Source organism: Lissotriton vulgaris, chromosome 1_1 (assembly GCF_964263255.1).
Source record: "Lissotriton vulgaris chromosome 1_1, aLisVul1.2, whole genome shotgun sequence".
Lineage (NCBI taxonomy): Eukaryota > Metazoa > Chordata > Amphibia > Caudata > Salamandridae > Lissotriton > Lissotriton vulgaris.
This window is the reverse complement of record NC_141685.1, coordinates 2,119,367,381-2,119,388,641: the sequence shown is the minus strand read 5'-3', so window position 1 is coordinate 2,119,388,641 and position 21,261 is coordinate 2,119,367,381. Positions and strand designations below refer to the sequence as shown.

The window sequence follows — 21,261 nt, the reverse complement described above, 5'->3', positions numbered from 1 at the left end:
CAACAGAAGTGCTTTCAAGAAATGTGTGACTGCACCTTATTTGTCAATGTTGTCTATATTGTAACTTTTGTAGAAGGGATTCACACAGCCTTGTAATCAAAGTTTGAGACAGCTACTCTGATTGTAGCTTGCTACAGAGGTATCGCTGTCTGTTCCTAACCGCATCGTGAACAAGAACTAATGCTGAAGCAACCTCTGCATAGGGGTTGACCCTCTGTGCACAGATGAAATAAAACTAAAAGTTTTTGATCCAATAAACGATTTTTGAAGCAAAAAGTTCCAAAAAGACTTTCTTGTGGAACTTTTTGCTTCAAAAATCGTTTATTGGATCAAAAACTTTGTTTTATTTCATCTGTGCACAGAGGGTCAACCCCTATGCAGAGGTTGCTTCAGCATTAGTGTATTGTAACTTTGCCTGATGCTTCTTAGCTGCTCGACAGTCTATTCTAAAGTTGTTAATCTGGTCCATGTCACTTTCTTAAAAAGAACAGTTTAATTAACTTGTATCAATAGTTATATCTTTACCAGATTCAGAATGTACACTTGTGTTCTCCAGTGGGAAAATCTGATGGCATAACGAATGTTAAGTTTTTGTTTGTATTCAATGTTTACAGAAATTGTGTTTTTCTTCTCTATTCTCAAATTTACTATTGGGTTTCTCTTCCTTACAGAATGCTTTAAAATCCCCAGATGAACCTATTCTAGCTGAACATCTCACTGCTCGTGACCGCTGCCTTGCTTGGCTAGCATACATACATGTAATTGAATTTAGTGCACTGCCTACAAGTCTCTATGACCCAGCAAGCTCAAACCCTTCAAGGATTGTGAATAGACAGCCTTTTTTAATCCCATGGCAAGTGCCTGAAGATGTGAAGACCAGTCCTGACATGCTTCGGGCTGTGTTTGAGGGTAAGTTTCATTTGCTTACACATTGAGAAGCCATTGAAATAGTATGTTCGAGGCATGTGGGCTGCTGAATTCATATCTGTGCATAGATCGCTGCCGAGTGTTGGGTCCGGATGATTGCACCTTGTTGTCCTGCAAGATTCTTCGAAGTATGACAAGATAGGTGACTCCCCCCTGGACTACAGTGCGCATGGGCATCTTCTCCATCCTCATTGTTTTTTTCCGCCATTGGGTTCGGATGTTATTCCTATACTCCAACTTTGGAATCGAAACAAAAGTTTTCTAAGGCCAAAAGGCCTTTGATTTCGACGGTATTGATCTCGCTTGGTACTTATTGACTCAATCGAACTTTCCATCTCGGGCCGGTCGACGACGCTGGCTGTTGGGCCTTTTCGACGCCACGTGGGCCTGCTGTCTTTGGAAAGGAGCACGTTCAAAAGGTGCCCACAATGCCACTCCAAGTTCCCGCATACTGACAAACACTCAGTGTGCAACAAGTGCCTATCACCAGACAATAGGGAAGAAACCTGCCCAGCCTGTGTCCAATTCCGTTCGAAGAAAGCCATCCGGGTTCGACGGGCCTCTAGGCAAGAGATGCAGCGACAGGCTCCGGAACCAGACAACATCTTCAATGATGAACAAGAACTTCCAGAAGCGGCAGATTTGGACCTAGAGATAGTCACTGTTGTGGACCAATCGGACTCCGATGACGAGATCCCACCGGGGCAAATCGGGAGTACACTGCCCTCGACACATAATACCCCGTTACCGAAGGCACCGGTCGAGGCATCGCCTAAACGCCTTAGCCAAGATCCAAAGAAACATTCCGCAGCCCCACCGTCCGGCTCGGCTCCGAAACCAAAGACTACGCCTTCAGAGACCCCAAGGCCGAGTAACGTTATCCCTAAGAAGGTTCTAGAACCTAAAAAGGTTGTTGACCCGACGGGTGTCGAACCGAAAAAGCCGTACAGCCTAAGAGTGTCGACCCGAAGAATTCAGTCGAGCCAAAAAGCGCCAAACCGAAGGCCGTCGAGCCAAAGAAGGTTGCCGACGCAAAGGGCGCCGTACCGAAGCCTGTGGTCCAGCCGGAGAAGGCTACCTAACCAAGGACAAGTGTGCCAAAAAGACCGGTCGATCCAAAAAAGACATTGACTTGACCAAGGACAGTCAACCGAAAAAGCCTGGGAAGCACAAGAAGCATATCGACCCTAAACACCCGGTCGATCCGCAATCACTCGTCGACCTGCACAAGGGGGCCGAACCGAGAAACCAATAAGGCACCGAAAGTCGTCGAACCAGGAGAGGTTATCGACCCGGAAGCAATATTCGATCCACAACAGACTGAGCCAAAGAAGTCAAATACACAACCACGGACAGTGGAAGAAGAACTCTTCCATCCAGATCCATCAGATGACCAGCCAAAAATATATATAAACCCTGAGACTGGTAAAGTCACAATACTACACACAAAGAAGAGACCATTGGACACTGGCTCTCATTCCCCCATTCCTCTAAAGAAGAAGGACTTTGAGACTTCTCCCTCTAGACCCTTCATTCCTTTCTATCCTACTATGCCTACTACGCCTTTTGCTCATTACTCTCCTTATCAGTCTGGGGACAATGAGGGCGACACAGGGGAAGATCCTCAATATGATTAGAACTACCCAGAGGATCCTAACCCGCAAAATGAACCATGAGCAGAGGCAACTGATCCATATGACACGCATCCCATCCCTGACGTCTCCTCATACCCAACAAAGCCGTCACCTACTGACGACACCATTGTCTTCAACCAGCTAATTGATAGGGCAGTGCAGTACCACAACATAGATATGCACAATGACCCTATAGAAGAAGACTTTCTATTTGACACATTCCCTACTTCTGAGAAAAATGTCAGGACCCTTCCTATGCTAAAGGGGGTATTAAAACAAGCGCCTGATATATTTAAAGATACAGCCGGGGCACGCGTAATCAATCCCAGGATTGAAAAGAAATATAGAGCGGCCCCTACAGACCCTACCTATATCAATGGTCAGTTAGCATTAGACTCACTGGTAGTGGCTAATGCATGCAAAAGGGCCAACTCACAGACGACAGGAGAGGCTTATCCTCCTGATAAAGAGTCCAAAATACTAGAGGCCTTGGGTAAAAGGGTAGCATCACAGGCCTCCAATTGTTGGAGAATTGCAAATAAACAAGCTCTATGTTACAAAGAAGAAGAAAGCGTAGACCAGGTGATGTAGAATAGGATCACAGATTTATTAGATGTTAGTCAGATCCATTATAGTGCCCCACCAGGAGCAGGCTCTCCACTGCTCAGCCCATCCACACCAACTGACTCACCCTTCCAATCCAAACACAATCAACATTCCATCTGACCTCATCACTGGCTGAGCAGCAGGGAGAGAACTTCTGTAGGGAGAGTGCATTAAGTAAAAAGGTACATTACAACACCCCCCCCCTTTATAATGATAGAAAACAAACAACACGTGTGAAGTTGATAAAACACATGTTCCAGCAAAAGAGGATGCAATAATAACACAATTATACAACATCCCCTTGCTATAATCATAACAACAAATGCATGAAAGTTGCCAAACATACACATGAGGACAAAGGAAGATGCATGTCAAGTCAAGTCATAAAATGTATATAGCGCACTACATACCCAGAGGGTCTCAAGGCGCTTAGGGAGGGGAGGAGGATTACTTGTCAAATATCCACGTTTTAAGTTGCTTTCTGAATGCTAGGTGGTTCTGGGTAAGGCGAAGGTAAGTGGGAAGTGAGTTCCATGTTTTAGCCGCCAGGTATGAGAAGGATCGACCTCACATGGTGGTCTTGTTGATGTGAGGTACAGTGGCGAGGGCTTGGCTGGAGGATCGTAGTTGGCGGGGGGGGTGTAGAAGGACAGTCGTGAGTTGAGGCATTCTGGTCCGATTTCGTAGAGTGCCTTGTGTACGTGGGTCAGAAGTCGGAAAGTGATCCTCTTATTGACGGGTAGCCAGTGGAGGTTTTTCAGGTGACCAGAGATGTGTTCGTTACGCGGGATGTCTAATATGATCCTGGCTGAGGCGTTTTGGATTCGTTGGAGTTTTTTCTGGAGTTTAACGGTAGTACCTGCGTAGAGGGTGTTTCCGTAGTCCAGTCGGCTCGTGACCAGAGCATGGGTGACTGTTTTTCTGGTTTCGGTGGGGATCCAGCGAAATGTTTTTTTGAGCATGCGAAGAATGTTGAAGCAGGAAGAGGAGACGGCGCTGACTTGTCTGTTCATTGAAAGTGAAGAATCCAGGATAACGCCTAGGTTCCGTGCATGGTCTGTCGGGATGGGTGCTTTTCCAAGGGCTTCCGGCCACCAAGAGTCGTCCCATGCAGAGGGGGATGTACCTAAGATGAGGACTTCTGTTTTATCTGAGTTCAGACGGCTGTGTTTCATCCATTCGGCAACTTCTTTCATTCCTTCGCGTAGGTTAGTTTTGGCGGTGCTGGGGTCATTGGTGAGAGAAAGGATCAGTTGAGTGTCATCCGCGTAAGAGATGATGTTGAGGTTGTGTTGGCGGGCGATGGCCGCGAGGGGGCTCATGTATACGTTGAAGAGGGTGGGACTGAGTGAGGATCCTTGTGGTACGCCACAGATGACTTCGGTGGCCTCTGACTTGAAAGGTGGGAGGCGGACTCTCTGGGTTCTTCCGGCGAGGAACGAGGTGATCCATTCAAGTGCTTTTCCTTGTATTCCGATGTTTTTGAGGCGTTGTAAAAGGGTGCTGTGGCAGACTGTGTTGAAGGCTGCAGAGAGGTCGAGGAGGATGAGGGCGACTGTGTCTCCATTGTCCAGTAGAGTTCGAATGTCGTCTGTTGCTGCGATGAGGGCGGTCTCAGTGCTGTGTTTTGCTCGGAAGCCAGACTGTGAGGAGTCGAGGGATTTGTTGGCTTCGAGGAAGGCGGCGAGCTGGTTGTTGACAGCTTTCTCGATGACTTTGGCCGGGAAAGGAAGGAGCGAGATGGGGCGGTAATTTTTGAGTTCGGTGGGGTCCGCTGTGGGTTTTTTCCGAAGGGCGGTGAGTTCAGCGTGTTTCCAGCTTTCCGGGAAGGTGGCGGAGTTGAAGGAGCAGTTGATGACGTCTCGGAGGTGCGGTGCTATGACGGAGTCTGCTTTGTTGAAGATGTGGTGAGGGCATGGGTCTGTGGGGGATCCTGAGTGGATGGAGTTAATCAGGCGGATGGTGTCCTCAGTGGAGATTGGGTTCCAGTCGTTAAGGGTGTTCAAGGGGGGAGAATGTTCAGCATATGGTTGGGTGGGTTGGTCTCCGGGTTGGTTGTCGAAGCTGTTGTGGATGTCTGCAATTTTGTTGTGGAAGAATAAGGCCAGGGAATCGCAAAGGGCTTGAGAGGGGGTGATGTCGTTGGAGTTGGCCGAGGGATTGGTAAATTCCTTGACGATGTTGAAAAGTTCCTTGCTGTTGTGGGCGTTGTTGTCTAGTCGATCCTTGAATGCTGTTTTTTTGGCCTTTCGGATTAGTTGGTGGTGTATGCGGGTGGCGTTTTTGAAGGCTTCCTTGGTGCTGGTGGTTGGGTCTTTTTTCCAGGCCTTCTCAAGGGAGCGGCAGAGTTTCTTGGACTTCTTAAGATCATCGTTGAACCATGAGGCTTTCTTGTTGCCAGGTTTGCTTTGACGTTTTTTCAGTGGTGCTAGGATGTCGGCGCTGTTGGATAACCATAGGGTGAAGTTGGCGGCAGCTTGGTCTGGGTTAGAAGAGTGGGCTGGGGTGTTTAGAAGGAGCGATGAGGAGATCTGGTCGATGGTGATTTTGTTCCAGTTTCTTTGCAGAGTTGGTTGAGGGTGGTTGATGAGTTTAGGCTTGTTGTAGGTAAAGTGGACGCAGCTGTGGTTAGTCCAAAGGAGAGCCGTGGTGTGGCTGAAGGAGACGTGGTTGCTGGAGGTGAAGATAGGGTCGAGAGTATGACCTGCTATGTGGGTGGGGGAAGTGACAAGTTGTTTAAGTCCGAGGTTGTCCAAGAGGGTGGTGGTGTTGCGGTCGTTGTTCTTTTCCAGGTGAAAGTTGAGGTCTCCCAGAAGGATGTAATCTTTGGAGGGGAGCGCGTGTGGAGTGATGAAGTCCGTGATGTCTTCACTGAATTTTGCGCGGGGTCCTGGTGGTCTGTAGAGGAGGGTGCCTCTGAGTGTGGTCTTGGGGTCGATGTGGATCTGGAAGTGAAGGTGTTCAGAGTTGGCGAGATTGGCGTCAGAGCTGGTTGAGATGTGGATAGATTTTTTATGGACGATAGCGATTCCTCCTCCTCCTGTGTGGCCGGTACGGTCCTTGCGGATGATCTTATAGTCTTCAGGGATGGCAATGGTGATGTCTGGGGCGGAGGAAGCGTTCATCCATGTTTCCGTTAGGAAGGCGACGTTCGGAGAGGTGGTGTCTAGTAGATTCCATAGGTCAATGGCGTGCCTGTGGACCGATCGGGTGTTGAGCAAGATGCATTGTAGGTGGTTGGGGTCGGGAATCTGTGGTGTGGTCGTAGTGGAGATGTTGTCGGTGCCGATGAATTTGCAGAAGTAGCAAGAGAAAGGTCCATGGGTGTGTCCAGGAGCGGCTTGGACGCAGTTGGGGGCGCGACCGGGGTTAAGGGCTAGGAGGGTGGCGGCATCGTAGGTAATGCGGGAGGGCTGGGCAGCGCGAGGGGCAAGGGGTCTGGCGCTGGGCGCGGTCCAGGCGCGGGAGGGCGTAGACGGGCTTACCTTTGGCGCACCTTCGGCGCGAATTGGGCGCGGTCGCTGCGCGTGGGAACAACTCTCATGTATGGATAGTGGAGGGGGAGGGGCGAGGGCGTCTCAGCTGGGAGGCGGGGCGGGCACACGAGGACGACAACAACAATCAAAATGGAGGCGGAGGGGGGAGCACAGCGGAGCGCTACAGGCAGACGCGCGACCAAAGTGAAAACAGCAGTGATAAATAACTAAAGTGCTAATCAAGCGAAGCGGCAGTCAGGCAGACAGCAGGAAATAATAATTGGCAATTTCTGAGGCAAAGCAGCGATACGATACCAACTGGCAGCAGGAGGCACTGGGAGCGACCACTCAGCTCGAAGAGAAGAGCGAGTCATGCATGAGAACTCCGATACTACACCCATCTCCCCTTCATAATGATCACCAACAAGAATGCAAGATAAATAGAAACATCCTTCGAAACCAGTGGAAACTATCCACATAACTCACGTCCCAAACTACGGGTACAATGAGTAGCCAAATGCACCATAAACTAAGGCACAAAACTGTGGCAGAAAAGGGATCTACAACCCTCAACTACACAAACCAATGACAGAACAGGTCTACCCCAAAGAGATGGAAATAGACACAGGAAATAAAACCCCAAAATACTCTAAAAACCAATATGGGTATCCTTTAACCCAAAGCAAACATTTTATGGGCTGCTTAAACCAAAGCAAATCTAATATGAGAATCCCCAAATTCAACGTGCACAACTAAAATGCACAGCCCAAACACCTACTAGAGGCATAACCACATACAGGGTAACAGCAAAACAATAAGAGAAGCAACACTAGAAGAAAACTTCTCACGTGTGTACCCGTAACACACAATCCGAAAAATTCTCTACATGCGTATCCATAACGCACAGTCCAAAACACACTCCAAAGATACTCTCAAAAACCAGCCTCATAATAAAAAAAACATTTCTCAAAATGAGATACACAAGACCACAAAACACACACCAACTCCCAAAATTCTTCTAGAAGAATAAATCCGAAACACTGCACTCCTAACAACCATACTTCCCCACCATAAAATAAAATGACTGTCAGCCCACAAAACCTCCCCAGAAGGAGTGGTAAGACACTAACCAGGATACAGGCTAAAAGTGAAACTAGCTCCAAACTACCATACCAGCACATCAAAACAAAAGGTACATTGCGCACACAAATCAAGGCATGACTTAAGCTTCAAACAAATACATTACAAAATTGTGCTATCCCTTCGGATTGTCTGAGTTGTTTCCAGACAATAAAGAAGTTTGTGTTGTCCCTTCGGATTGTCTGAGTTATTTCTAGTCAATAAAGAAGTTAGAATTCCCATGGGCCGTCTTTTCCTTTAAGCCAACAGTCAGTCACGTTTGACCAAAGATCTTGTCATTACAAAAAAAAAAAAACCCATCAAAGTAGTCACCGTTGTTCAATATTAAGAGGTTTCTTCCTCCTCGTGTAGTTCTGGATTGCGTTGTCTCGATATATTGCAATGTAACTACTTTTGTTAAGAATATCCTTGTACTGCCTTCCTGCACGCAGATCCGCGATCTTCGATAACGCAGAGCTATGGGGTTGCCAAGGTGACGTCCAGCGTCCTTGCAAGTTGAATCACGTTACGTAGCAGCACAGCCAATAACACATCAGCGTTATGGGTTACAAAAGAAACATAGGGCGTTAAGTTGATAGCACGCGTCTCATTATGACGCATATCCTAAAGGAACCGGCAGGGAGACTCAGCTTGCGATACCCTACGCTCTGAAGGGAGCCTAACGTCCATTACAGAATGCCGGTGAGTGTATGAATCACAACACACTCTGAGGCTGGCACCGAGATACAACTGCTCATCGTAGTCTCCACCGCCTTAAGTCACTAGTGCACTCCGACAGTTACTGCTCACCAATACTCCATGTGAGCGTGTAGTTCTGCTAAACACTCCTCGGGGCTCGACTAATTTTCCGACAGCGGAATGCCAGTAGATAAGCTCATGCATTGTCAACTAACACAGCAGATTGTTCATAATGTTCACAATGTGTATGCATAAGTAGCCTCAAAAACACACGCTACTGGTTCACTGCTTTGATATATACTTGTTGCAAGCGGCTGACAACAAACACTGCTGGTTTACTCCGTGTGATATGCAGACTACAACCCCATCCATAACGTGCTTCCGATCAATATTTCCAGATGACTTCAGATAGTTGCCAGGTTAAACACGCTAAGCTTAATAGTCTGTTGGCAGGCAGGAAAAAGGAAAGTTCAACATGTACTGCCATAAAGAGGTTGTAGGAATGTCACTTTGCACCTTCACACAAACGCTCTACCATGCAAGGGCAGTATTCCTCAAGGCTGTTATCTGATAGAATATAACATAGACTGTCCGTCATTTTCCAGAAACCAGCAAGCAAGCAAACAGAAACTGGCACAATTTAGTTAAGGGCGACTGTTGACAGGGTCACTGGTGGGGCATATGGGGTGCCTCGTTTCATCCAATCCATAAGTTTAAGTTCACTTACTTGAGTCTTATAAGTCCAATAATTTCCAAACTGTACGAAATTTCTTACATTTCTTACTTCTTCAAAAACACCTTCATTTACTTCAGTCTTAAAAGTCAAATCCATCCAAGGTAGCTCCATGGGTTCTTTTAAAATCGTCGCCAGTGTTACAAAGAAGAAGAAAGCGTAGACCAGGTGATGTAGAATATGATCACAGCTTTATTAGATGTTAGTCAGATCCATTAAAGTGCCCCACCAGGAGCAGACTCTCCACTGCTCAGCCCATCCACACCAACTGACTCACCCTTCCAATCCAAACACAATCAACATTCCATCTGACCTCATCACTGGCTGAGCAGCAGGGAGAGAACTTCAGTAGGGAGAGTGCATTAAGTAAAAAGGTACATTACAACACTCTACTAGCTAGTTATGATAGGGCACACTATGACCAGCTTGAAGGCTTAATGCAACACCTGCCTGAGCCTTTCAAAGCCCAAGCCAATTACCTCATACAGGAGGGAACATTTATTACAAATGCCTCCATCAAATGTGCGCTTGACGCAGCTGACACTGCAGCCAGGTCCATTAGCACTAGCGTTTTACTAAGTCCACCATTCTTAACCAATCAGTCAATCAAGACTTCCTTTTTGGCCTGGCAGTCAACACCATTATAGACAAAATGAAAAAGGTTACAGAAACGGCAAAATCAATGGGTGCATTGCAGTTTCAACAACAGAGGTTCCTTTCTATAATCCTCATACAGAGCAGCTACACAGGGCAATACTTCAGACATCATCCACATATAAAGGCACCACCCAAGGTTCCTTTAACAAGAACTCCAACAGAGGAGGTTCTAGGGGCAACAATAACAAGGGAAGAGGGTGTGGAGGCAATAACACCAGAGCCTTCACTGCCACAAAACAGTGACTTCTTCTCGCTACCTCCAGACCACCCAACACCGATCGCAGGCAGACTCCCAAAAGTTCCTACCTGTCTGGAAAGCAATTAACACGGACAGGTGGGTGAGACAAATTATCCAGTATGGTTACTGCCTAGAACTCACTCCTACTCCACCAAACATACCACCCAGACACTGTCCTATGTCCAAAGAACACATCACCCTACTACAACAAGAGGTGAAATGCATGCTGGAAAAGGGGACCATAGAGCCAGTCCCTTTTCAACACCAAGGGACAGGAGTATACTCACTATACTTCCTTATTCCCAAGAAGGACGGCTCCCTCAGACCAATATTGGACCTCAGACCCCATACATTCTGTCGGAGCACTTCCATATGGTCACACCACAGCAAGTGCTCCCGTTGCTACAGCAAGGAGACTTCCTAGCAACATTCGACCTCAAGGATGTGTATACTCACATACCCATACATCCAGCTCACAGAAAATCTCAGGTTCAGAATAGGTCAACACTACCAATTCAAGGTTCTCCCCTTCGGAGTAACCACTGCTCCAAGAGTGTTTACAAAATGCTTAGCGACAGTAGCTGTACGTCTCAGGAGGCAACACATCCACGTGTTCCCGTGCCTAGACGATTGGCTAATGCAAGCAAAATCGTACGAACAGTGTGCAAGAGACACGTCTCAAACACTTCAGCTGCTACCAGCCTAGGTTTTTCAATAAACTACCCAAAATCGCATCTACAAGTCCCACATACAACAATATCTGGGAGCTACTATCGATACCTCAGTAGCAAAGGCATATCCAAACTCAGCGAGGATAGCCAGCATGCAGATGCTCATTAGCAAATATCTGCCACAACACTCTTTGCCAGCTCGAGTCTTCATGCAGCTCATAGGCATGATGGCCTCCTGCATATTCATTGTCCCCCATGCCAGACTTCAAATGCGTCCATTGCAAGAATGCCTAGCACGGCAGTGGAACCAAGCTCAAGGACAACTGAAAGACCTAGTGTTGGTAGACAGTTGCGCTTAAAACTCTCTGCAGTGGTGGAATCCACAAAACCTTTCCAAGGGCGACTGTTCCAAGAGCAAGTTCCACAACTCGTACTAACAGCGGACGCATCACTGACAGGCTGGGGAGCCCACCTCCTTCACTACACAGTACAAGGGCTCTGGACAATCAAACAAAAGAAACTGCATATCAACCAACTAGAGTTGCTAGCAATATTCCTAGCCCTAAAAGCATTCCAAAAATACTTGTACAGCAAGACTGTGTTGATCCGGACGGACAACATGACAGCAATGTACTATATCCAGAAACAGGGAGGGACACACTCTCCACAGCTGTTCCGCTTGGCACAGAGCATATGGAAATGGGCAATCCCAAAAGACATCTTTCTCCTGGCAGAACACCTCCCAGGGAAAGACCATCAAATAGCAGACCTGCTCAGCAGACACAGCCAGAAACTACACGAATGGGAGATTCACCCCCAAGTTCTACAGCCAGTGGGGGCACCCAGAGATAGACCGGTTTGCCACAAACGAAAACTCAAAATGCCGGTACTTTGCCGCCAGGTTCCCACATCTGTTGTCACAGGGCAATGCGATATGGATGAACTGGTCAGGCAGATTTGTGTATGTTTTTCCCCCAGCACCACTGATTCCGCTGGTGGCACGCAAACTGCGGCAACAGTCACACACACTGATCCTAGTTGCTCCCACATGGGCGAGACAGCCATGGTACACAACGTTCCTGGAGCTTTCAGTAGTTCCTCATCAAAGGCTGCACCTCGGACCCCATCTTCTAACTCGGAACCAGGGAGAAATCAGACACCCAGATCCCAACCAGATGAACCTAGCTTTCTTGCTCCTGAAGTCTTAGAATTTGGATACCGTAACTTGCCTCCAGACTGCATGAACATCATTAAGGAGGCAAGACGACCAACTACTAGAGCGTGCTGTGCAGCTAAATGGAAGAGATTTGTTATTTACTGCAACAATAACGAAATCAACCCATTAGATGCTTCCACACAGAACATTATACATTACCTCCTGCATCTTCAAAGATGCAACCTAGCATACTCTTCGAGAAGACTACACCTCGCTGCTATAGCAGCATACCTTCAAAACAGGCAACACCTTTCACTGTTTAGAGTACCAGCAATCAAGGCTTTTATGGAGGGTCTTAAAAAGGGTGATCCCTCCAAGACACCCACCTTCCTCAGTCTGGAATCTAAATGTAGTACTTACCAGACTTATGGGACCTCCTTTCGAACCTTATGCACTCTTGCGAACTGCAATTCCTATCGTGGAAGGTAGCATGCTTGATTGCCATTACCTCACTCAGACGAGTTAGCGAGTTGCAAGCACTAACGATTCAAGAACCATTTATGCAAGTACATGCTAACAGGGTAGTTCTTAGAACAAACCCTAAGTTTATGCCAAAGGTCATATCCAATTTCCATATTCATCAATTAATAGAACTGCCAGTGTTCTTCCAAAATCCAGTCAGTAGCTGAAAGAGCCCTACACACACTAGATGTAAAGAGAGCTCTACTTTATTATGTGGACAGAACGAAATCATTTAGAAAAACAAAGCAATTATTTGTTGATTTTTCACCACAACATAAAGGAAATCCCATATCAAAGTCAGGATTAGCCAGATGGATAGTTAAATATGTTTTCAAAAAGCTAAACGCACTTTAACTGTACCCCCAAGAGCACACTACGCGGAAAATGGTGGCATCCATGGCTTTCCTGGGAAATATTCCTCTTGAAGACCTATTTATACGAGCAGCCACATGGACTACCATACACACTTTCACAAAAACCTACTGTGTAGACGTGCAAGCAAAGCAGCAAGCTGCTGTCGGCCAGGCTGTCCTCAAAACTCTCTTTCAAACTGCTGCAGCTGGCACAGGTAACCACTGCTAGAGGAGATACTGCTATACAGTCTATGCACAGATATGAATTCAGCAGCCCACATGCCTCGAACGGAATATGCTACTTACCAGTATGCATCTGTTCTTGGCATGTAGGGCTGCTGACATTCATATCGCCCTCCCTCCCCGGTGCCTGTCGCAGCTGCAGCATTATCTTTTGCATGGACATCTTGCCCTACTATCCATCTCTGCCACATTGGCGAAAAACAGTCTGAGGATGGAGAAGATGCCCATGCGCACTGTAGTCCGGGGACTCTTTCAGAACAACAAGGTGCAATCATCTGGACTCAACACTATCTGGCGATCTATGCACAGATATGAATGTCAGCAGCCCTACATGCCAAGAACAGATGCATACTGGTAAGTAGCATATTCCTTAAGCAGCATGAAAATTACCCTTCTCTCCCCCCTTGTCATTTTTGTACTCCCATAAAAAACCTTTCATTAACTCGTTCATCAAAAAAGGATTACCATATTTTTGGAGGTTGCCACACATGAACCAGGCCATGCATGCATAATGTGCGCCTCTGCATTTGGTGCTTACATGCTCGTTTTTTAGGAAACATTTCTTTAGAATGTGTAGGCAACGTGTATCCAAAGCTAACATTTTCAATGCTCTTTCTAGATGCGATCTGTTCCTGTACTGATGAGACATTAACTGCTAATGAAAGAATAATTGCTTGCCTCCCCCTCTACTCCAACTTGATTTTGTTGCAGAAACTACTTAATAGGTAAGGCTTGGAAGCCTGTGAAAGTTTATTTTATTCTTTATACTATATAATAAAATGGATATATTACATTGCCATGTACTTACACAATATAAACCTAAACATTAAGTTCCATTTCATTGCTGATTTCCCAATAGCCACTGCCTTCCCAGGCAGATGAATCTAGTAGCAAGCACCAGATTTATTTGAAGACCATTTAAAAAATAGATGGCCTAACTATTTTAATTCAGTCAGCAGCACCTCACTCTTTTGCAAGAGGAAATTCAGGCCCTTCAAAAATTTGCCATTCAATCCGTGCCCCTATATGTAGGAAGCTCGCTCTGTATATACTATATCAAAGTGAAGTATAGTGTGCAGAATCCAGTGGAACCCCAAAGGTAGGCAGAGGTAAAGTTGCATAGCACCTCACTGCTCAACCACACTACCACAAATAGTGAGTAAGGTAGTATCAGAGGACAGCGTTCAGCATTTGTTCAATGTTATCCAGTGGGGAATAGGCGGCCTCTGGCTGGTGACTGCTGACGAGCAGGCCACTTGGTTGTGCGAGCCAAGCTCCTGGTGTTGGGCTCAGGGCAAAGAGGGATCCGGTTTGGCACACAAAGTGCTCCTGCAGGGGTGGCTGGCTGCAGGGTGCTATTTTGGTGTCGGGTGCCCTGTTTTCAATATGAATTTTTGGTTTTGGATTTTAGCTGCTGTAGGAGAGTAGGGTCTGCAATCCTGATCACCCAGATTTTTTGCTTTTATTTCACTGGTTTACGACTTTCTCTGGCTGTGGGCCTGCTAATCAGACCCACAGCCTAGCTGTTCTCTCGCTAAATTGACATGTGTACCTTAGGTGCATTACCCAATTGGAACCGGGCCACCTTGTCAGACCCTGTAACTCAGGGCATCGGTGTACCCAGGACCTACCGGGGGCTGAAGCATGTATTATGCCACCCCTGGATGGCCATCTAAATCTGACACAACTGGCTGCACGACAGCTGGGGCAAGGTGGTGTACTCGCCCTTTGCTTTAGATATAGTATACCTATATCTAACCCTAAAATGGACACCCGAATACCTATCAGTCACTCCTATGGCAGGCCTTGACAATCCTGAAGGCAGAGTGCATGGAATCGTGTGAATTGGCGCTCTGGCATGAGCCGAGCCCGGTTGCAGCTTGCGGAACCAAGACCCAATGGCTGTTCCATGATAACGCGTACCATATCGCTAACTTCGGTATCGCGTTATCAAGACATGTCGAGTAAGGTGTCATACGAATCGGGATGCTGACCCCTCACCAATTCTGGCGACGGGGTTATCATTCCACCCTTCTAGAGGGACACGACATGTACGTAACTGTGAACCCCGGTTAAAGTTAACTGAAGCCTCCGCTCCACAAAATGGATGCTGCCACCACAGACACGAGTCTGACCTCCTGCTGCTGGGAGTCCTTCCAGCGAGGAGAGCTTGGACAAAGGGTTTCCTGTCCGGGGCGGTGCTCGCACCATCCCAGACAGGGTTTTGTGTATCCTGGGTAGGCAGGGCTTTACAGGAAGGTGACTGCGGAGTGGCACCCCGGTGCTCACTACGCATCTGCCGGCTAGAACCAGTTCCAGGGGCACCCCAGCCCCTGACCTGGGGAAAGTCCGGCATGGGAGAGGGGTGTAACCACCCCCCTTCCTGGTCCCACCCCTAGGGCAGGACCTTGTCGCGTACCCACCGCTTTCTTTAGGATAAAGGCAGGAGCGGGGACCCTTCCAAATTAGATCATCTTTGAATCAAGAAACTACTTTCTACGAAAGGAACTCTCGACTCTTCTCAAGATTTCTCCCTTGTGACTAAGGAGTAGTCACCCTGCATCCGCAGGCACCATCTAAGAACTCTGCTGTTTGCTGCACGGCCTTCCTCAGGAATCCGACTGCCCAGCTCGACGAGACCCGGCTTCCCTGGCACCTCTGACCTCTACCCACATTGTCAGCTCAGCTGAGATCTGTGGGTGCGACAAGACCTCGAGGGACCGGCCATCATCAGAACTGCACGACTTCTTTCCAGCACGACCGCCGAGGGATCCTCTGGTGAGTGCTTTGGGGTCCGAGAAGCCCCGACCCTGAGCCGCTCCCGCATCGAAGTTCAGCCTCCCTGCATCTCCACGATCTGCGTGGGGCCCTTCTGCTCTTTGCTGCTCAGCACGTTGTCTGGCTACTAGCCCGCTGGCTTGTGGCCTTCACGACGACGCCCGACAACAACGCTGCTGGTCTGGTTGCTCCAGACTGGCCTTTGCTCTCTTCTGAAAGAGGAGCACCCCGGACCCTCCTGGTCCACTCAAGACGCCATTTTAGGTCCACCACGTGGCCCTGAATTTGCCAAGGCTTGTTGCCCCAATCCTGGGCCCAGCGACGCCGACAGCATCAACCTTCGTGGGACAGCTCGCACCTCCATCCTGGTCGCCGACAACGCCTCCTGGTCCGTGAGACTGCAGAGCCTAGCGTCGCCCACTCACCTAGTCGAGGTGACGATCATCCGGTGCCCTCCTGGTACCCTCTGACTACTGGCTAGTAGTTACGAACTTGGTCCCCTCTGCTTTCAGGTGTCATCCATCTCTGATCCAGGCTTGGATCTCTACGAATTATCTCCACTGGTCGCCGGCCAGCAACTCCTTCCTTCGGGCTCCTGGTTGGTCAGCGAGGATTCCTGACGTCTGTAAAGACTTATGCAGCCGCAGCCCCTGGGCTAGATAACTTCGGCATTTCGGTGCCCGCATAGCCTCATTATTTAAGGGTCCAGAGTCACTTTCGCTTCCGACTTACCTTATCGGGTTCGCCCGTGAACACTACACTTTCCGTGCCCTCGGGCATTTGTGTAGATTGTGCACTTGAAGTATTTTCCTAAGAGTTTTGTTGTGTGCTTAGTACCCTGTCCTCATAAAGAGTACAGGGCTGTTGTGATTCTAATAAATACACTGTTCATTTTCATAACACTTGTGTGGTGTCCTTTCACTTGGTGTTCAAGGGGTATATGTGATCAATCAATCAATCAATCAAAGACATTTATAGAGCGCACTACTTACCCGTAGGGTCTCAAGGCGCTAAGGGGGGTGTGGGGGGGCCGTTACTGCTCGAACAGCCAGGTCTTTTGCTTTCTCCTGAAGGAGAGGTGGTCTTGGGTCAGGCGCAGGTCGGTCGGGAGGGAGTTCCAGGTCTTGGCGGCCAGGTAGGGGAAGGACCTTCCTCCTGTTGTTGCTCTACGGATGCGTGGGACGGCGGCGAGGGCGTGGCTGGCTGATCGGAGGTGGCATCTGAAAGAGACACGTTAGTGATAGATTCCTTACCTTAGAATATCCCCAGGCGTCAGACTGGATCCGGAAACTTTTGCGTAGCAATACCCCTGCGCGCTGGTAGGCGTCGTCTGCGGCTCCGCGTCCGTCGTCGGCGTCGTGAGCGCCGGGATGACGTCATCGGAGTACTTAGACGGCGCCCATGCGCGCTGACGTCAGTTCTTCTTTTTTCCGCGCCAGCTAGCGCAGATCCGGAAGAAGCTCTACCCCCAGTCACTTTTTGACTGAATAGTTTTTTGATCCTTTTTGATCTTCTCTTAGTCGACTGTCTCGACTATCGGTGCCAGGGATGCCCGGGTTCAAGCCTTGTTCGAAGTGCGGCCGACTCATGTCGGTCACGGACCCCCATCGCCGGTGCCTGAAGTGCTTAGGCCTCGACCACGACTATCGAACCTGCGTCGACTGCCGGGCTCTGACGTCAAAGGCTAGGCGGGAGCGGTCCCGCAAGCGTCTCGAGCTGAGGCACTCGGCCCCGCGCCGCTCCAGGTCCCGGTCCCGGTCCCACGGGAGGTCGAGGGACAAGTCGCGAGGTCGGAGTCATCGACGTTCCGGAAGTGGACACCGATCGTCTGGTTCCAAGTCCTCAGGTAAGAGGCATGAGAGGTCGGAGCGACACCATCGGTCCTCCGACCCGCCCCGACGCTCGCTCGATGCGGCCGGGTACTCGGGCGACACCGCCCACGCGGCTCCGCGGGAGTCGCAAGCGTCGCCGCCTGCCCCACACCTTCGGGTCCCTGGGCACGGCGCGTCGCAGGAGGAGGTCGAGAGGTACCTCATGGCCATGAGGGCCCTCCCTCCTCAGTCGGTTCCCGTGGCGCCTTCGGGCCGATCGGCTCCGTCTGGAGGTCCTTCCGGGTCGGGCGCTTCGGCCCCGACGACGTCGGGTACTTCGGGCCCGGCGCCGCTGGAGACTTCGGTCCCGGCGCCGCGCGACCTCGCTGGATCCGGCTCCGGATCCGGGACCTCGCCGGTCGACCTTACGACCTCGCCGGCGCCGTCCCTTCAAGTGTTGTCTCCGGCAGCCGATGTGGTTGCCGACCCCAATGTTTCCTACGGTCCTACTCAGGAGTCGGAGGGGCGCCGCTGGGCGCCGATTCCGTCGGCCTTTGGAGACTTCTATCTCCACGAGGAGGCCCTGGCTGTTAATCCTGGTCTCCAGGAGCCAGGTGACGAGGAGCAATGGGAGGGGTCCGAGGACCCTCTTGCACGTGATTGCCAGTCGCATCAGGACTGGACATATGAGCTTGGGGAGGCCAGTGGTATTAACACCTCGCCAGACACTGGATTTACGTCGCCCCCGACTGTGGCTTCGGAGGCGGGTTCTGCTTACAGCGTAGTGTTGACGAAGGCAGCTAAGGCCTTAAACCTTCAGCTCCCCGTCGCGGCCGTGAGGACTAATCTCCTCACTGAGGTCCTCAAACAGCAGCCCGGCTCCGCGGAGCCCCTCCTGCCGTTCAATGAGGCCTTGTGTGACGTTCTGCTGGGCACTTGGTCCAAGCCCGCCACAGGCCCACCTGTGGACAGGAACGTGGCCAGATGCTACCGCCCGGCACCGGGCGACCCATGCTTTTTGTCCACCCATCCCACCCCCGAGAGCCTGGTCATCCAGGCCTCTACCTCCCAAACCGCATTCCCGTCGGCCCCGCCCGACAGGGAATCCAAGAGATATGAGCAGTTCGGGAAGAAGGTCTTCTCGTCTGTGAGCCTAGGGCTACGGTCTGTGAACACCAACTGTCTCTTGGGCCGCTACACCCACACCCTGTGGGACACGGTTGCGGAGGTGCTGCCACAATGCCCTGAGGAGGTCAGGGCTAAACTCAGCCAAACCCTTGCGGACGGCCGAGATGCGGCACGTTCTTCTATCCGGTGTGGGCTGGATACCACGGACTCACTGGGCAGGGCGATGGCAACGACGGTGGCGGTTCGACGCCACGCCTGGTTGAGGTCCGCCAACTTCTCGGCTGATGTCCAGGCCACCCTCCTGGACATGCCGTTTGATGGCCGTCGCCTCTTCGGCGACAAGGCAGACCATGCGCTGGAACGTTTCAAGGACTCCAGGGCCACGGCCAAGTCCTTGGGCCTTACGGCCCCACGCCAGCAATCGGGTGCCTTTCGCTCCTTTCGTGGCCACGGAAGGGGCGCCCCACCACGGACCGTCAGCCACGCACCGCAGAATGTTCAGCAACGCGGTGGCGGCTGTGGGAACCGCCGTGGCGGTGGTCGGGGCCAACGGCGAGGCCAGTCCACACCTCCCTCAGCAGCCCCCGCCTCAAAACCTTCCTAGTCCGAGTTTTCAGGCCCATGTGACGCCTGTGGGAGGCAGGGTTCGCCATCACCTCTCCCACTGGCATACAGTCACTTCGGACAGGTGGGTGCTGCAAATTGTCCGAAGGGGTTTCTCCCTCCCCTTCGAGTCTTCCCCTCCATCCATGCCACCTCAATACCACCGTGTGTCGGGGGATCACTTGCAACTTCTGCAAGAGGAGGTTTCGGCCCTCTTGGCCAAGAGGGCCATCGAGCGCGTTCCTGGGCCAGAAGTAGGACGTGGTTGTTACTCCCACTACTTTCTGGTACCCAAGAAGGGCAAAGGGGGCCTACGCCCTATCTTGGATCTGCGGAACGTCAACGGCTTCCTCCGGACGGAGAAGTTCAAGATGCTCACTTTGGCTCAGGTCCTGGCTGCCCTGGATCCGGGAGACTGGATGGTAGCGTTGGACTTGCAGGACGCCTATTTCCACATCCCCGTCCTGCCGGCCCACCGGCGTTACCTGCGGTTCATGGTAGGCCAAGAGCACTTTCAGTTTACCGTGCTCCCCTTCGGCCTTGCCAGCGCCCCACGGGTGTTCACGAAGGTGATGGCGGTGGTCGCAGCCCATCTGCGCAGGCAGGGGATATCAGTCTTCCCCTACCTCGACGACTGGTGGTTGAAGGCGGGCTCGCCCCAGTCAGTCGTCAGCCACCTCCAGACTACGGCCGACCTCCTGCACTTGCTGGGGTTCTCCATCAATGTACCGAAGTCGCACCTGTGTCCCTCTCAAAAGCTCCTCTTGATCGGAGCGGTTCTCGACTTGGCTTAGTTTCGGGTTTACCCACCCGAACAGCGGGTTCGGGATATTCAGGCTCTGATTCCAGTATTCAGGCCGTTATCCCGGGTCTCGGTCAGGTTGACGCTGCGGCTTCTGGGGCTGATGGCCTCCTGCATCCTTCTGGTGCGTCACGCCAGGTGGCGGATGCGGGCTCTGCAGTGGGACCTGAAGTTTCAGTGGGCCCAGCATCAGGGCAACCTGTCCCATCATGTCCTGATCTCGGAGGGCACTGCGAAGCAACTGCAGTGGTGGCTCACGGACCGCGACTGGGTCAGTGGCAGACCCCTCTTCCTACCCCAGCCGGAGCACGTAGTTGTGACGGACGCGTCCCTCCAGGGCTGGGGTGGCCACATGGGAGAGGCGGAGATCAGAGGCCTCTGGTCTCCGGCGGAGTCCCGGCTCCACATCAACCTTCTGGAGCTGCGGGCGATTCGTCTTGCACTGAAGGCATTCCTCCCGTCTGTCCGAGGGAGTGTAGTGCAGGTGTTCACCGACAACACCACCGCCATGTGGTACTGCAACAAACAGGGCGGTGTGGGGTCGTGGACCCTATGCCAGGAGGCTCTGCGCCTCTGGCAGTGGCTGGAACATCAGGGCGTGACCCTGGTGGTTCAACACCTGGCAGGCTCTCTGAATGCCAGGGCGGACGAGCTCAGCCGCCGGTGCATGATGGATCACGAATGGCGTCTGAACTCGGACGTGGCGCAAGGTCTCTTTCGACAGTGGGGAGAGCCGTGGTTAGATCTATTCGCCACAGAAGAGAACGCGCAATGTCAGCAGTTCTGCGCGTTGGAGTTTCCAAGGCGGCACTCGCTCGGAGACGCTTTTCGTCGCGAGTGGAGCTGCGGTCTGTTGTACGCCTTTCCGCCTATACCACTTCTGCCCAGAGTGCTGAAGAAGATCAGGCGCGACCGGGCCCAGGTTATCCTTGTGGCTCCGGACTGGGCACGAAGATACTGGTATCCCGAGCTACGCAGCATGTCAGTCGATCCCCCGATTCGTCTGCCTCTTCGGGAGGACCTTCTGTCGCAGCAGCAGGGGACAGTCCTGCACCCGAACCTGTCCAGTCTCCACCAACGAGCTTGGAGATTGAGCGGCGGCAGT

At 50.9% G+C, this 21,261-nt stretch overlaps 1 protein-coding gene and 1 long non-coding RNA gene across 4 annotated transcripts in view; both read left to right on the top strand.

Moving 5' to 3' along the window:
* The window catches only part of ZFC3H1 (zinc finger C3H1-type containing), an 833,014-nt gene that overhangs the window by 434,684 nt on the left and 377,069 nt on the right, over window positions 1–21,261 (top strand). For all 3 annotated transcript variants that reach the window (XM_086921759.1, XM_086921741.1, XM_086921749.1), the window contains exons 24-25: window positions 672–909; window positions 13,654–13,759. In XM_086921759.1, the coding sequence (XP_086777885.1) occupies window positions 672–909; window positions 13,654–13,759 (344 nt within the window). The remainder of the gene's footprint in view (window positions 1–671; window positions 910–13,653; window positions 13,760–21,261) is intronic.
* Window positions 3,053–8,065, top strand: LOC147751690 (uncharacterized). The gene is made up of 3 exons (XR_015300083.1): window positions 3,053–3,542; window positions 7,025–7,922; window positions 7,971–8,065. It is a non-coding gene; the product is annotated as an uncharacterized LOC147751690 (long non-coding RNA).